Source organism: Amblyraja radiata, chromosome 19, assembly GCF_010909765.2.
Source record: "Amblyraja radiata isolate CabotCenter1 chromosome 19, sAmbRad1.1.pri, whole genome shotgun sequence".
NCBI lineage: Eukaryota > Metazoa > Chordata > Chondrichthyes > Rajiformes > Rajidae > Amblyraja > Amblyraja radiata.
This window is the reverse complement of record NC_045974.1, coordinates 30,958,007-30,974,684: the sequence shown is the minus strand read 5'-3', so window position 1 is coordinate 30,974,684 and position 16,678 is coordinate 30,958,007. Positions and strand designations below refer to the sequence as shown.

Below are 16,678 nucleotides of genomic sequence, written 5' to 3'. Positions count from 1 at the left end.
GAATTTAACTTTCCAAGATCTGATCAGACATTTAACATTTCAGATAAAATAAACCTATTTAGGAGCGGCATAATTTTCAGAACATAAAGCTTCTCATTGCAAATGCTGAACGGAGAGGTCTCGGATGAATACGGCAGGTTGATTTATTTAAGTAAGTCGCTGATGCTTGTTAGATAAATAATCTGATTAGTTGGCCTAAAATGCCAGAGATTTTCATGACTGTATCAGACTGTGCAGCTGCTTAAAAAGATACATACTTCTATGTTGCTTCTGTAATACCCCATGAATTTCAGGGGAACGGGAAGCATTACTTGGTGAGCCAGTTACTGAACCATGGGGATTACTGAGCAGTCGGAAAGCAGATTATTTGAGTTTTTACATTATTGAGTTCAGAACTGTGCACAGTATTTCATGTGAGATGTCCAAAGCTGGGAGAGCAGTCAGGAAATAAGAGGGGGGGGGGGGGGGGGGGGGGGGGGGGGAGGAAGTTAGATATGGAAGGGGATATCTGCAAATGTGCACTTGGGTTTAAAAAAAGACTATTCTTTTGATGATTGTGGTAAGCGCAAGGTATCTGTGATAATCTTAGTCAATAACCAGTCTAAATGTACAAAGGTTTGCAGCTGATTCAACTAAGGGAACATAGTAACAGTTGCATTGTTGCCACATGTTCACACTTGCAAGCATGAGTCACATAGGAGTGATTAACACCACCATTAGTGACAAAACAATCTCCTATGCTTTCTTGGAACCCAAAGCCAACTCTTATTTTGGAGAGATTTGAGAAGTAACATTCTCAGGTTGTGGAAGAGAATACCTCACTATTTTTCAAACGCTGGTTTTGTCTTTCAGTATTGTGTAGAGGTTGTGGAAAAGTAACTGAGTACCGCACCCACCCAACATCCACCGCCTCTCCGTTGAATCATGGCAACTGCTGTTTACAGTCGGCATTCAACCTAGTATGAAATCAGATCCATATTGATCGCTAAGCTGTGTCACCGTTGCCAATTGAAAAACAATGTTATTATTTTCACAAGTATCAATGTTCCCAATTCTGCCAACAAAGAAATGTTTAATGACAATTGCTTCTCATTATTTGTGATTGATATGGTTTGTGTTGGCATGTTCTCTGGGAATGCTATGCCTCAGGAGATGCACTTTTTATATACATTATGCAGTCATGGTCATTAACATTTAAATCTTAGAATAAATTCAACCCACGTCAATTCAGAAACTCAAGAGACTAAAAAAAAAAAACAATTCTATTTTGGGCTGTTGACCTCTAAAATGTATTGTTTGTTAGTTCTCCTTCTTGATGAAATAAACTAACCACAACATAGTTTCCGACATACGGCGCTGTCTGTGTGGAGTTTGTACATTCTTCCTGTGACTTTCCTCTGGGTGCTCTGGTTTTCTCCCACATCCAAAAGATTAGTTGTTAAGTTGTGTAGGAAGGAACACCGAAGATAGACACAAAATGCTGGAGTAATTCAGCGGGTCCGAGTGGTGATGACATCAAGTGTGTCAAGTCAAGTCAAGTTTATTCGTCACATACACATACGATATGTGCAGTGAAATGAAAAGTGGCAATGCTCGCGGACTTTGTGCAAAAAGACAAACAAACAAACAACCAAACAAACTATAAACACAATCATAAACACACACATATTCTTTTACATATTAAATATTGGAAGGAAAAACGTTCAGTAAAGTTAGTCCCTGGTGAGATTTACAGTCCGAATGGCCTCTGGGAAGAAACTCCTTCTCAACCTCTCCGTTCTCACAGCATGGCAACGGAGGCGTTTGCCTGACCGTAGCAGCTGGAACAGTCCGTTGCAGGGGTGGAAGGGGTCTCCCATGATTTTATTGGCTCTGGAGTTGCACCTCCTGATGTATAGTTCCTGCAGGGGGGCGAGTGAAGTTCCCATAGTGCGTTCGGCCGTACGCACTACTCTCTGCAGAGCCTTCTTGTCCTGGGCAGAGCAATTCCCAAACCAGATGGTAATATTTCCGGACAAGATGCTTCCCACAGCCGCTGCGTAGAAGCACTGGAGGATCCTTGGAGACACTCTGAATTTCCTCAATTGCCTGAGGTGGTAAAGGCGCTGCCTTGCCTTACTCACGAGTGCTGAGGCGTGTGATGTCCATGTCATATCCATAGAGATGTGGACTCCCAGATATTTAAAACAGCTCACCCTATCCACAAGATCCCCATTTATCCTCAATGGTGTGTATGTCCTCGGATGATGTGCCCTCCTAAAGTCCACGATCAGCTCCTTCGTTTTTTTGATGTTCAAGAGGAGGCTGTTATCCTGGCACCAGAATCCTGTGGCAGCCTCGCCTGCAGCCGTTCGTCCTTTCATCATTTAAAACATTTTTAGTCTGTCAAAAAGTTTTGTTTTGGAGGTCTTTTAGTCTTTTTATGTGGGGGGGGGGGGGGGGGGGGAAAGGGGGAAACTGGTTTTCTCAGTCACTTCCTGGTCGAGGATGCGTCTTTCCTCCGAGCCGCATCTTCGCCCCCTCCTCGTGGCCTACCATCTGGATTGGTGTGGCCTTTCCTGCCGGAGACCGACCAGAGCTTCAGCTTCAGCTTCAGCAGCGGCGTAGCACTGAAGTACCATCGCGAAGCGCTCGATGCCTCACCAGGGTCACCATGTTGGAGCTCCGGAGTGTTGGGCTTGCCGACTTTAACATCGTGGAGCTGTGGTCTGCGGAGCTTCCAGCCACGGGCGGCGCTGACTTTAACATCGCGGAGCTTGGGATCTTTCGCCAAGGATCGCCTATGTTGGAGCTCCGCCCAGCTCAGCCCGTGGACTTCAGGAGCCGCGGTCTCTGGTAGGAAGCGGCCGATTCGGAACTCCAGGCTGCTGAGAGTGTTCTTCCGTCACTGGAGTTCCATCTTCCCGGCGAGAAGGCCTGAAACATCGGGCCGCCATTGCGGCGACTGCAGAGGCCTCAATAGGCCCCGACCACGGGTGAACAAGAGGAAGAGGACTGGACTTTCATGCCTTCCCTCACAGTGGGAAACGTTGATTCCGCTGTGGGGGGATGTTTTTATGTTTTATGTTAAATTCTATAGTGTTGTGTCCATCTTATCTGTGTGCTGCATGGTAACTCAAATTTCACTGCACCTATTGGTGTATGTGACAATAAATGTTCTTTGTTGTCCTTTGGGTCAGGTAGCACCTCTGGAGAAAAGGAATAGATGACGTTTCGGGTCAAAACCCTTCTTCAGACCCATATCGTCACCTAATCCTTTTCTCCAAAGATGCTGCCTGTCCTGCTGAGTTACTCCAGCATTTTGTGTTTACCTTCATTGTAAACCAGCATCTGCAGTTCCTTCCTACACATTTTGTCTGCTCCACTGCAAAATCTCCTCAACGTATGCCTACTGTAAAGAAGTTCTCCTCTCTCCAACGGGAGTTCCTCCAGTCTGAAGAAGAGGTTCGATCCAAAATGTCACCTACAGTGGCTTGCAAATGTTTTCATACCCCTTGAACTTTCCCACGTTTTGTCACGTTACAACCACAAATGTAAATGTATTTTATTGGGATTTTATGTGATAGACCAACACAAAGTGGTGCATAATTGTGAAGTGGAAGGAAAATGATACATGCTTTTCAAATTTTTTTACAAATAAAAAACTGAAAATTGTGGCGTGCAAAAGTATTCAGCCCCCTTTACTCTGATACCCCTAAATAAAATCCAGTGCAACCAATTGCCTTCAGAAGTCACCTAATTAGTAAATAGAGTCCACTTGTGTGTAATCTAATCTCAGTATAAATACAGCTGTTCTGTGAAGGCCTCAGAGGTTTGTTAGAGAACATTAGTGAACAAACAGCATCATGAAGCCCAAGGAACACACCAGACTGGTCAGGGATAAAGTTGTGGAGAAGTTTAAAGCAGGGTTAGGTTATAAAAAAATATCCCAAGCTTTGAACATCTCACGGAGCACTGTTCAATCCATCATCCGAAAATGGAAAGAGTATGGCACAACTGCAAACCTACCAAGACATGGCCGTCCACCTAAAATGACAGGCCGGGCAAGGAGAGCATTGATCAGAGAAGCAGCCAAGGTAACTCTGGAGGAGCTGCAGAGATCCACAGCTCAGGTGGGAGAATCTGTCCACAGGACAACTATTTCGTGCACTCCACAAATCTGGCCTTTATGGAAGAGTGGCAAGAAGAAAGCCATTGTTGAAAAAAAGCCATAAGAAGTCCCGTTTGCAGTTTGCCACAAGCCATGTGGGGGACACAGCAAACATGTGGAGGAAGTTGCTCTGGTCAGATGAGACAAAATTGAAGTTTTTGGCCTAAATGCAAAACGCTATGTGTGGCGGAAAACTAACACTGCACATAACCCTGAACACACCATCCCCACTGTGAAACATGGTGGTGGCAACATCATGCTGTGGGGATGCTTTTCTTCAGCAGGGACAGGGAAGCTGGTCAGAGTTGATGGGAAGATGGATGGAGCCAAATACAGGGCAATCTTGGAAGAAAACCTGTTAGAGTCTGCAAAAGACTAGAGACTGGGACGGAGGTTCACCTTCCAGCAGGACAACGACCCTAAACATACAGCCAGAGCTCCAATGGAATGGTTTAGATCAAAGCATATTCACGTGTTAGAATGGCCCAGTCAAAGTCCAGACCTAAATCCAATTGAGAATCTCTGGCAAGACTTGAAAATTGCTGTTCACAGACGCTCTCCATCCAATTTGACTGAGCTTGAGCAATTTGACTGAGCTAGATGTGCAAAGCTGGTAGAGACATACCCCAAAAGACTTGCAGCTGTAATTGCAGCGAAAGGTGGTTCTACAAAGTATTGACTCGGGGGCTGAATACTTTTGCACGCCACACTTTTCAGTTTTTTATTTGTAAAAAAATTTGAAAACCATGTATCATTTTCCTTCCACTTCACAATTATGCACCACTTTGTGTTGGTCTATCACATAAAATCCCAATAAAATACATTTACGTTTGTGGTTGTAACGTGACAAAATGTGGAAAAGTTCAAGGGGTATGAAAACTTTTGCAAGCCACTGTATTTCTTTTCTCCAGAGATGCTGCCTGACCCGCTGAGTTACTCCAGCATTTTGTGTCTACCTTGGTTGTTAAGTGAATTGGCCACTGTGAATTACTCCGATTTCAGTTGGATAGAACACAAGAGAAGATTTGCCAAGTTACTATGAAAACTGGATAATTTTATTAACAAGACAAGGTTGGATTGGCTGGAGCTGTTTTCTTTGGCACGGAGGAAATCGAGTGGAGAGACTTACTTGCGCTGTGTACATTTATGAGGGACTTGGACAGAGTAAATACGAAGGATATATTTCCTTTAATAGTGGGCTAAAAGGCCAAAGGGCATAGATTCAATGTAACTGAAATGACGAGGTTTTTATTTTCACCCAAATTATGATGATTGGAATCTGAAACTCACTGCCTGGAAAAGTGATAGTGGGGGAAAATAACCTCTGGAGGCCTGTGGACCAAGCAATGGGATTATGTGCAGGAAAGAACTGCAGATGCTGGTTTAAACTGAAGATAGACACAAAAAGCTGGAGTAACTCAGCAGGACAGGCAGCATCTCTGGGAGAAAAAATGGGATTAGGCTGGGTAGCTCATTTTAAATTTGCTATGATCCCATGTGTTTCTCAGTTCCATGCCACCATGCTCTCTTCATGGATCCAAACTTTATTTCAGAAGTCCGATCAAGTATAGTCCGAGGGGCACCAAAGAGGTAGGTAGCGAATCCACCGAGTTTGGTGATGTGCTTGGATGGTATAATGGTATTAAAGGCAGAGTCTGACGTAGATGTCTCGCTTATCCAGGTGTTCCAATGGAGAGAGATTCAGCATTAATGTTTGCAGGTTCACAACCTTTCATGAGAAATCTGTTTATCACTGGGACAGTTTGTTCTCAGCTGTTATAGGCAACTGAACCATCGTACCAACAACGAGGGAGCAGTCCTGAGCTACTATCTACCTCATTGGAGACCCTTGGACTATCTTTCATCGTACTTTGCTGGAATTTATCTTGCACTAAACGTTATTCTCATCATTCCATTTATCATGTATTTGTACACTGTGGATGGCATGATTGTAACCATGTATTGGCTTTCCGCTGACGGGTTAGCAAGTGGCAAAAGCTTTTCACTGCACCTCGGTGCACGTGACAATAAACTAAACTATCCCCACTGGTGCTATCACGTAGGATGACTAGTTCCAGAATTATCAGGTTTCCAATATCTGCAGTCTTTTGCATTCAAAAACGCTATCTTATTTGATCGCGCTTGTCACCACCATCCTCCACTGTGTGTGGAAACAGTGAAATGTGCATTGTGACCTGCATGCATTACTGTGACAGCTCCTTTCAGAAGACATGCAACATAGTCTAAAGAAAAATAACAGGTTAATGTGCTATGGGAATGGGTTCATACACCTCAATTGTGCACCTCTTTACTTAATCTCCTCTGCGCTAAACCCTAGCCAATTCAGCTTTGCAAGTGGCTTTCAAAGCACACCACTGACCCATCCCGTTTGTTAGTGGGATGGACTGGTCAGTGGCGAGATGGCAGTGGAAATGAACGAGAAGTAAAATGGAAATAGGCCAGAAACCAAAATGGTTTGCCGTTTACGAGAAGTATATAATGATTTTGCCAACAAAATATTTAAGTTATAGGCCTAACTAATCTATAATTGTTCGGCACTACATGAATTTGGAATTAGTTTTAGAGAAACCTAAAGCAGAAATAGTCAATTTTGTAAATTACAATTGAGCCTGGACATCTATAGACAACCTTTTCAAAAAGCAGGATGCCATAAAAAAATCTCTTAGCATTATTCGGAATAACACAAAGCCTTATTTTTAGGCAATTTGTGTGTTTGAAGTGTACGTCCCAATTTTTGCATTCAAGAGAGCAAAGAAAACCTGACAGCAATTTCTAGCATTTGTTGTAAATGCACAATTCCAGGGGTAACTGTCAAGAGTTGCCTTGCTACCTCACTGGGTGCATTGCCGAGTTCTCACCAATAGACTCAGAACTAAAATCAAGGCAATGGCAAGAAAGTTGGGACCCTTGCCCACACGTTCACATCTAATGTTAACAAAAAAATTAAGGAGTGGTACATTAAACATAAGGCAGATATTAAACAATGTGACAAGATATAATATTGATATAGATGAGTGTTGTGGTGAGATGTATACGTGAAAATTAGTCTCTGTCCTTTGGTTATTAATCCTTCTCTCGTGAGAAAGATTTTCTCTTCATCAACTCCTGTGGTAACCCTTCAGAAATGTCAATAACTCCCATCAAAATCCCCCTCCATGCAAAGGAGCTCCATCCAGTCCAACTAAATAACTCAAAAAAACTCTTCTACGATATTATTCTCATAAATATCTTCTGCTTCCTCTATTTCCATAACGTGGCACCCAGAATTGGAGGCAATAATCCGATTTGGGCTGAGCTAATGTTTAATTTGGTTGGGACTTAAATTTTTCAGTTAGGTTTGCGTGTGTCGTTCCCATTATGGGCAGTAATTTACAAAATTGACTATTTCTGCTTTAGGTTTCTCTAAAACTAATTCCAAATTCATGTAGTGCGGCACAGTTATAGATTAGTTAGGCCTATAATTTAAATATTTTGTTGGCAAAATCATTATATACTTCTCGTAACTGCAAACCGTTTTGGTTTCTGGCCTATCTCCATTTTACTTTCCGTTCATTTCCACTGCCATCTCGCCACTGACCAGTCCATCCCACTAACAAACGGGATGGGTCAGTGGTGTGCTTTGAAAGCCACTTCCAGCAGTGTTAAAGTTAAGTGAACAAAGATGTAAATTCTCCCCAGACAGCGTTTATTGCCAAGCTCAAGTTCCACTAGCAGAAAACAAATTCCTGGTATCTTTTGGAGATATTATTTAAAAGCAAGGGTAGGCGTGATGTGTCAGTTTACGAAGCCAATGACTCCATAATTTTGCTGGAGATATGTCTGCGATTTACTGTGCAGAGGCACTTGCAGGATAGATGAAACAGCTGATCATCAAAGCTCCACCCATTCAAATTGAGTTTTCTCAATTAGTCACTGTGATTTTCCAGTCATTTAGAACACTGCAGAGCGCAGAATACAGAACCAGGCAGAGAGGGCACTGAATTGTTTTGTGAATTTCACTGCATTTGATGATAAAGTAACTGTTTTGACAGTCAGTATATATTTTTATTGTCCCTTGCTGGGTATTCTTAAATTAATATTTAATAGATCTCGTGCGTTTTGCAGGAATTGCACCACGATGAAATATAGTTGAAGATGACACGCAGCTCAGAAGAGAACCCCGATCTTATGGGTCCCTTCTTAATGCCAGATTATATGTTTATTATTGTTCCAGTATAAACTCATCAATCAAATAAAACATGTCATGGACAATTGTCCGTACACACTGCAACCCTCTCCCCACTTTATCAGATCAGGGCTACTGTTTCAAAGCATATCCCTGTTAAATAATCTGTTGTTTCTCTCTTTGCCAGTCGCTGGTGCTTTGAGGTAAATGAGAAGTTTTTATTTTTGGAACAATTAGCATTTATATAGACTTGAAACATTTCTGCTGCCCAGGTCTTGCTCGCCTTTAAAATAGACACAAGGTGCTGGAGTAACTCAACGAGACAAGCAGCATCTCCGGAGTGAAGGGACGGGTCACCCTTGTTCTTGCTGACCCATACTAGCTCCTGGTCTGGTGTAAGTTGGCTTTAAAATTCCAACCCCGGCCTTCAAATCCCTTCTTAACCTTGTCCCTCTGCATCTCCTTAACTTCCTTCAGCTCTCCATGCTTTCAACACCTGTGTACTCCTCCCATTCTGGTGTCTGGCCTTTTCCCAGTTTCAATCCATCTCTCCCAGCAGCCGAACTCTCAATTACCTCGGCTTGGGCTCGAAATCTCCTCCCGTACTCTTCCCTCGCTGCTGCATTTCTCTCATCCTACAACAGGCCGCTTAATTACCTATTATGTATTACCTGCCATAATCACCTATTACCTATTAGCGATTTATGATTACCTATTAGAGGACTCAAACTACCTCAGGAACTTTAAAATATTTGGTACAGTCACGATGTCATACAGCTCAGGGACAGGCCTTTCGGCCTTCTCTTTGCATGCAGATCATCAAGTGCACATCTTACTATTTCAGTCTCTCCCCTGACATCAGACTGCAGAAGCGTCTCAACCATTCCTTCTCTCCAGAGATGCTGCCTGTCCCGCTGAGTTTTATGTCTGCAGTAACTTTGATTTATATCAGCATCTGCAGTTCTTTCCTGCACATCTATATTAATCCAATTTACCAGTATTTAGCCTGTGCATTCTTTGCCTTGGTGATTTGAATGTTCAACGAGAGCACTTTTATTTTGTTCCTACTGGAATACAAAGTCAAGCTAATTTTATTCATGTTCGTAATACAAATTGTCCAAGGACCTGAAGCATAAGCTACTCACAGTGATCGCAGGGCGGTGAGCTGCCAGAAAGTGTCCTGCTGGATTTCATTAATCTTATTGTGATGCAGGTCACTGAAAATGGAAATGGTTTGAGAAAAGAATTTTAAAGAGCAGACTTCAAATGTCAGAGGAATCTTTGTTTGCTTAATGGTAAGAGGATTCCAGACGGATCGGAAAAACACTGCACACACAACGAGTGGCATTTTCCTGCAGGCACCCTTAACTCATGCTTACCATAAAGAGGCATAAATTAATTCTCCATCGGAGAAACAGAGTCAAGCTTACTTAGAAATTCTAGTTCTACTGCAGGTTTGACAAGCAGAAACGTAACCCTGGTACCCCCTCCCCAACAAACACAGCCAGACCCCAGTCTGCAAAGAATGGACCCTTCTGTACCCACTCCTCCCCCATTCACCAATTCCCACCTACTTAAAACAAGATTCCAGTCTGAAAAGACTGGACCCTTTCCCACCCCAACTAACAACTCACATCCACTCACAGCCTGACCTCAGTCTGCAAAGACTGGGCCCTTCTACACCCAGTCCTCCCCATTCACAACTTCACACATACTTAAAGCAAAACTCCAGTCGGAAAAGACTGGACCCTTTCCCACCCACCCCTCTCCAATCACCACTTCACACCCAATTACCCACACCCTCAGTGCTGCGCAACATAATTTCTCCATCCTCAACAATAAAAATAGAGGAGGTGGAGAGGCTTTTCAGAAGCCAGAAAAGTCAGAAATCTCCAGGACCGGACAATGTTTCCCCCTCTACTCTCAAGCTCTGTGCCGAACAACTGGCCCCAGTCTTCACAGATATTTTCACCCAGTCCCTGCAAACCTGCACTGTCCCTGCCTGCTTCAAAGTCTCTACTATTGTCCCTGTACCCAAGCAGGCAAGGATTACTGGTCTTAATGACTACAGGCCTCTCGCACTGACCTCTGTAGTGATTAAGACCGTTGAAAGGCTTGTGCTGGCCAAGCTGAAAAATATCACCCTCTGCAGTTTGCATATCGGGCCAATAGATCTATGGATGACGCAGTCAAACTGGGCCTGCGGTTCATCCTCCAGCACCTAGACCACCAGGGGACCTATCCGAGGATTTTGTTTGTTGACTTTAGCTCTGCATTCAACACCATTGTGCCAGAGCTACTACACTCCAAACCTTCCGAGTTGACTGTGCCTGAACCCCTCTGTCGGTGGATCACCAGCTTCCTGACAGACAGGAAGCAGCATGTGAGGCTGGGAAAGCTCATCTCGGACCCGCAAACCCTCAGCATAGGAGCACCGCAAGGCTGCATACTCTCCCCTCTCCTCAACACTCTTTCTACACCAATGACTGCACCTCCACTGACTCCTCTGTCAAGCTTCTCAAGTTTGCGGACGACATGACCCTGATTGTACTGATCCACGATGGTGAAGAATCTGCCTACATACAGGAAGTGTCACAGCTGGCATCCTGGTGCCATCGGAACGACCTGGAGCTCAATGCTCTTAAGACAATGGAATTAATTGTAGACTTTAGGAGAGCTTCCCCTCTCCTCACCCCACTCACCATCAACAACACCGCAGTCACATCGGTGGATTCTTTTAAGTTCCTGGGAACCATCATCTCCAAGGACCTTAAGTGGGGGGCTACCATCGACTCCACAGTCAAAAAGGCACAACAGAGGATGTTCTTCCTCTGGCAGCTGAGGAAGCACAATCCACCACAGGCAATGATGGTCCAATTCTATACGGCCATCGTAGAGTCAGTCCTCACCTTCTCCATCGTGGTCTGGTTTGGCTCAGCCACCAAGCACGGCACCCGGAGGCTGCAGCGAATCGTCCGATCAGCTGAGAAGGTTATTGGCTGCAACCTTCCCTCCATTGATGAACTGTACACTGCAAGGGCCAGGAAGCGAGCAAGTAAGATCATCTCTGACCCCTCTCACCCTGGCCACAAACTCTTTGACTCACTTCCCTCTGGAAGGCGACTCCGGACTGTCAAAGCTGCCACAGGCAGACATCAAAACAGCTTTTTGATAGTAGCTCTGCTCAACAACCAAAAATCTGTAGCCTCCTTTTGCTCTGGTATTTTATTTAATTCACATGTTTAATCAATAATGTTTTATTATTAATGTTTAATGTTTTATGTATCATTCTTAACTGTCACTGTATGTCATGTTGTCACTTGCGGGCAGAGCACCAAGGCAAATTCCTTGTTTGTGAATATACTTGGCCAATAAACTCATTCATTCATTCATTCATTCATTCATTCATTCATTCATTCATTCATTCATTCATTCATTCATTCAAATGCGAATAATAGAAATGGAGTAAACCATCTCAGTACACTTTCCTACACCGTAGTCTTTGATCCAACTTACAGCTTCTGAAGCTTTCGGCAGTCGTAGAGACTTGGTAGTTGCTCGATCCAGTTGTAAGACAGATCTCTGTTAAACATAAGACCATTTAAGCCATATAAAGGGTGCAGATACAGGCTGGGAGTGTTATTTTAGATTTTTTTAAACATAAATATCACAATTAAAATTGTGAAGTTAAATAGTCCAGAGGCATTAATATTATGTAAAACATCACATTCAGCTCAATGAAAATTCATTACTGATTTTCGTAGAAATAAACATAAAAATACAATACAGCCAACAAAATCACCGGCTTGTCCTCGTGCCCATGACTGTATTCACCTACAGTTGGTCCATTTACTAATATGTTAGTTTTCCCTCATATTCTCTGATCCCCTTCGAAGCTATGTGTAAACCAGCACTTAGTCAAACACGTAGAATTCTTTTGAGTGACAATGTAAAATGGGCAACACTGCACAAGCGGATTTTTCTATTTTCCCTCCGATTCTTTTTCATGATTTTGTTCACAGCTCCAAAATCAGCAGCGGCCTTGATCTTGCCCAAATCCCCACACTTCCGCGAGCCAAAGTGGACAAGCGAGCAAGCATTGGTTTAAATAAACGGATGCCTGTTTGTTCAGTTTGTTGAATACCAAAATGTCCAGAAGGAATATGTGCCCTCCTTATTAACACAGGGCGAAGGAACAGTAATTCATTTTGACAAAGTGATCATCTACTTTATATTTCTTGAAATTCTTTAAAATATCTAATATTCGATTTGATTCCAGAAGTCATTTATAGACATTGTCTAGTGAAGAAGTGATAAGGGACTTACAAGACTTGAAGATTTGGTAACTGCTTGCAAATGGTGCTTGGAAGGGATGTAATTTGTGTTCCCGTCAAAGTCCTGACAAAGTAAAAGCTGTTACTCTTGATGCATTAGTTGATCGTGTGTCTCTTACAAATATATTTAGAATAAAATTATTGATGGCAAACTTACAGACTTTCCAAATTTATGGCTCCAATAAGGTCAGGAAATTCTGTTATTTTTGTGGCTCCATTAAGTGAGCTAGGGTGGGAAACAGAATCAATATTTAAGAAACATATCTTGCCCCCTGTAAATGTTGGACATGCGGGGAGGGGACTTCATTTTACAGGTGTACTTACAGTGTGCGTAACTCAGGTAAATGTTGGAAAGCTGACTTGCCAACAAACTGAATGGGGTTGTCGTAGAAGTGGCTGTGGAGGAGAAACACTGTAATCATATCTATGTTTTCAACAGTTTAGGTTTAGAGTTATTATTGTCACATGTATTGAGGTACAATGAAAAGCTTTGTTTTGCATGCTAACCAAACAGATCAGATGTGCCATACATAAATACAATAGTCAAACTCAAGTATAATAGGTAGAGCAAAAGGGTAGATATAGAGGGCAGAATGTAGTTCTCGGTATTGTACGAGAGGGGAGAAGAAGGAACGAGCAAAGCGAGTCGTCTTAGATTATGTTGGCTGCTTTACCAAGGCATGAAGTATAGATAGAGTCACTGGTGGAAAGTCTAGTCTGTGTGATGAACTTGGCTACGTGGACAACTCTCTGCAATTTCTTGCGGCCGTGGGTAGTGGGAGTCTCAGGAATGGTCATTGGTTCAACAATCTTTCCATTCATGTTTGACCATCTCAAATTAGACACAAATGAGCTAAATGCATGACTAAATAAAGTTTATTCAGTATTGGCGGCAAAGTTGTGCAGCGGTAGAGTTGCTGTCTTACAGCACCAGTGACCGGGGTTCGATCCTGACTCCAGGTGCTTTCCCGTTTCCTCCCAGATCCCAAAGACGTGCAGGTTTGTTGGTTAATTGGCTTCTTTAAATTGTCTCTTGTGTGCAAGGGTGCTTGCTGGTCAGCGTGGACTCGGTTGGCCGAAGGGCCTGTTTCCATGCTGTATCTCTAAACTAAAGTAAACTAAACTGAACTATTAATTATTTTATATTTAATAGATCATGTTGGTGACATATTTCCCTTCTACTAACTACATATTTTTAATTGAACAACCTAAAATTTCCTTAAAAAACCTTCTCTGGTAACTTCCAAAATACCAGTTTGCAAATGACAATAGGCTTTGAGGTGTGGGAACATTTCCACAGTGTCCCTTAATTTCCCCATTGTACCCAGATCATTGCAGTACATTATTGAGACCATTTGCAACTTTATGATATGACTCTGTGCCACACAAAGAATGCTCAGCCGTCAAATAGTGTTTTTCAACAATTTAGAGCCTAGACTAGTGCACCAAAGCTTTATAAAGCTGTAACATGACACTCTTACTTCAATACCTTGACCAATGAAGGGAAGCATTCCATAAGCCTTCTTTATCTCTCTATCTATTTGTGTTGCCATTTTCAGGGAGCTATGGACTTGGACCCTAAGATCCATCTTTACATTCATGTGGTTTCAGGGTCTTTCCTCATGTATTTGACCTTTCAAAGTGCAACATATCACACATGCTTGGATTAAACTCCATCTGCCTTTTCTTTGCCCATATCTGCAACTGATGTAAATACCCCTGAATCCATTGGCAACCATCCAAAAAGTGAATGTTGTAAGAAAACTTACATTGTTACAAGTGACGGATTGCCAGAGAATGCATGATCAGGGATCGACTCTATGTTGTTGCTGTGAAACCCCCTGAAAGATAATAATGACACACAATAATCTTCATGTCCAGACACATTTCTTATTTCAATATATGCTCAGAACTTCCAACTTTTATTTCAAACCATTGGTATTCACTTGCTGATCTCTAAGTGAGGGATCATTTTATTTCAGAATCCTGCCTTTCTAAAATACAGTACAACTCATTTGAGAAATAATGCTCCCTTGCAGTTCAGAAGGAATTCTTGTGTGAAATATTTTGAGATAATCTGATACAAAGTGTTATCTTTACCAATGGCACAACTTTGTTGGTCTTGGCATCATGTTCAACACAGACATTGTGAGCTGAAGGGCCTGTTCCTGTGCTGTACTGTTCTATGAGAAAATGCCACTAATATTAATTGCTAGTTATCAGTCTTGACTAGTCCAAACATCCTAAGGCAGAGATCGGACCAAAGCAGAATCAGGTGAGGTTTAGGAGACAATCAAATGTGAGAAGAGATATGGAAAGCAGAAGGAGTTTGGATGGAGTCTCCATGGCTGTTGGAGCAAGGTAGCTAAAGACACTGCCCCTTCCAGAGGGCCTGGGGAAAGAGTTAAAGCAGACATAGGCGGACTGTATGATCATCTGGAGGCAGTGTCCAGAAAGGGGGCAAAGTCCCGAGGGATGGAAGAGCTAGTGGAGACTGGAAAGGTCATTGGTTGCAGGTGTAGGAAGGAACTGCAAATGCTGGTTTACACCTAAGATAGACACAAAATGCTGGAGTAACTTAGTGGGACAGGCAGCATCTCTGGATAGAATCTCTGAAGAAGGGTCTCAATCTGAGAACGTCTCCCATTCCTTCTATCCAGAGACACTGCCTGTCCCACTGAGTTACTCCAGTCTACTGGATGCAGATCTGGATGTGTTGGGATTAGATAATGTAGACCCCCAGAGGACAATGAAACGTGCATTGAAATAGTGAAACCATGCATAACTGACAATGGAATTATTTTTGCTCTGTTGTTTTTGTTGAAGGGTTGGCTTCAAAATCCTCATAATACTGATCCACATGATAATCTAAGTTCCTATTTGAAATGGAAGACCTTCAATTTTCTTCTTTAAAAGGAAGCATTCTTTCTCTTATTTATTCTGTTCATACCTCTGATCTTCCGAAGTTGTGGACCTTCTTTGGACAATCTGCTTCTGCCAACATGACTTCGGACTGCACTCTGGAGCTGCGCCAGGACGTGTTCCACGTTTCTTTACGCCAATTTTTCCTTTGCCTTTCGTGAGAAGGACTTGGCATTTGATCAACACCTCCTCTTGCCCCACTGTACAGTAATCCTCCAGTAGTTCTTTGTATTACATCAGTTGAAGCATCCCAAGGGCTATAGCAGGCTTCTGATTACTTTTGAATTCTTTTCAATGGCTTTAGCCAGGCCAGCCATAGTCTTGTAATCCTTAGTAATGACCTTTCTTACAAAAGATGCAGCATCTTCCTCTGGATAAACGTCAGCACTAATTGCTCCGCAATTAGTAATATTCTGATGACACAGCACCTGAATGTTCAGCAAGGCCGATAGTTTGTCATTTTGTTCACACATTAGACCCGAGTGGGATCCAAGGGCCGTGAAGGTGGGAAAGATATAGAGCTGGGGTCAGGGTCTTTCTCTGGGCCAGATATGTGACGGTGGTGGGGGTGGGGAGCAGGACCGGGGGTCTGGAACGTCAGTGTGTTTGTGGTCAGAGTAAGGGTCCCGTGCTTGTAGATTTCACACTCCCTTTAAACCTACTGGGTGCACTGAAAAAGTTATGACACCACTGATCTTATAGAGGTGCATAAAATCATAAGAGACGTACAGAGTCTCTTGCCCAGAGTAGGGGAATCAAGAACCAGGGGACATAGGTTTAAGGTGAAGGGGCAAAGGTTTAATAGGAGTCACTTTTTCACGCCACGGGTGGTGGGCATATGGAATGAGCTGCCAAAGGACGTAGTTGAGGCAGGGACTATCGCAACGTTTAAGAAACAATTAGACAGGTATGTGGATATGACAAGTTTAGAGGGATATGGGCTAAACGCAGGCAGGTGGAACTAGTGTAGATGGGACATGTTGGTCGGTGTGGGCAGGTTGGGCAAAAGAGCCTGTTTCCACACTGTATGGCTGTGTAACGTAAAAATAAAACAGATTGGAGTATCACAGGAGTAAAAACCACAAA

General features: G+C 43.0%; 1 protein-coding gene across 4 annotated transcripts in view; it reads right to left on the bottom strand.

The window, feature by feature from the left end:
• lgr5 (leucine rich repeat containing G protein-coupled receptor 5) overlaps nt 1–16,678 on the bottom strand; it is a 153,152-nt gene that overhangs the window by 11,824 nt on the left and 124,650 nt on the right. For 3 of the 4 annotated variants that reach the window (XM_033038173.1, XM_033038174.1, XM_033038176.1), the window contains 6 exons: nt 14,440–14,511; nt 12,995–13,066; nt 12,828–12,896; nt 12,663–12,734; nt 11,853–11,918; nt 9,482–9,553 (listed from right to left, as the gene is read on the bottom strand). In XM_033038173.1, coding sequence (XP_032894064.1) covers nt 9,482–9,553; nt 11,853–11,918; nt 12,663–12,734; nt 12,828–12,896; nt 12,995–13,066; nt 14,440–14,511 — 423 coding nt within the window. The remainder of the gene's footprint in view (nt 1–9,481; nt 9,554–11,852; nt 11,919–12,662; nt 12,735–12,827; nt 12,897–12,994; nt 13,067–14,439; nt 14,512–16,678) is intronic. The other variant, XM_033038175.1, reaches the window with a different exon arrangement.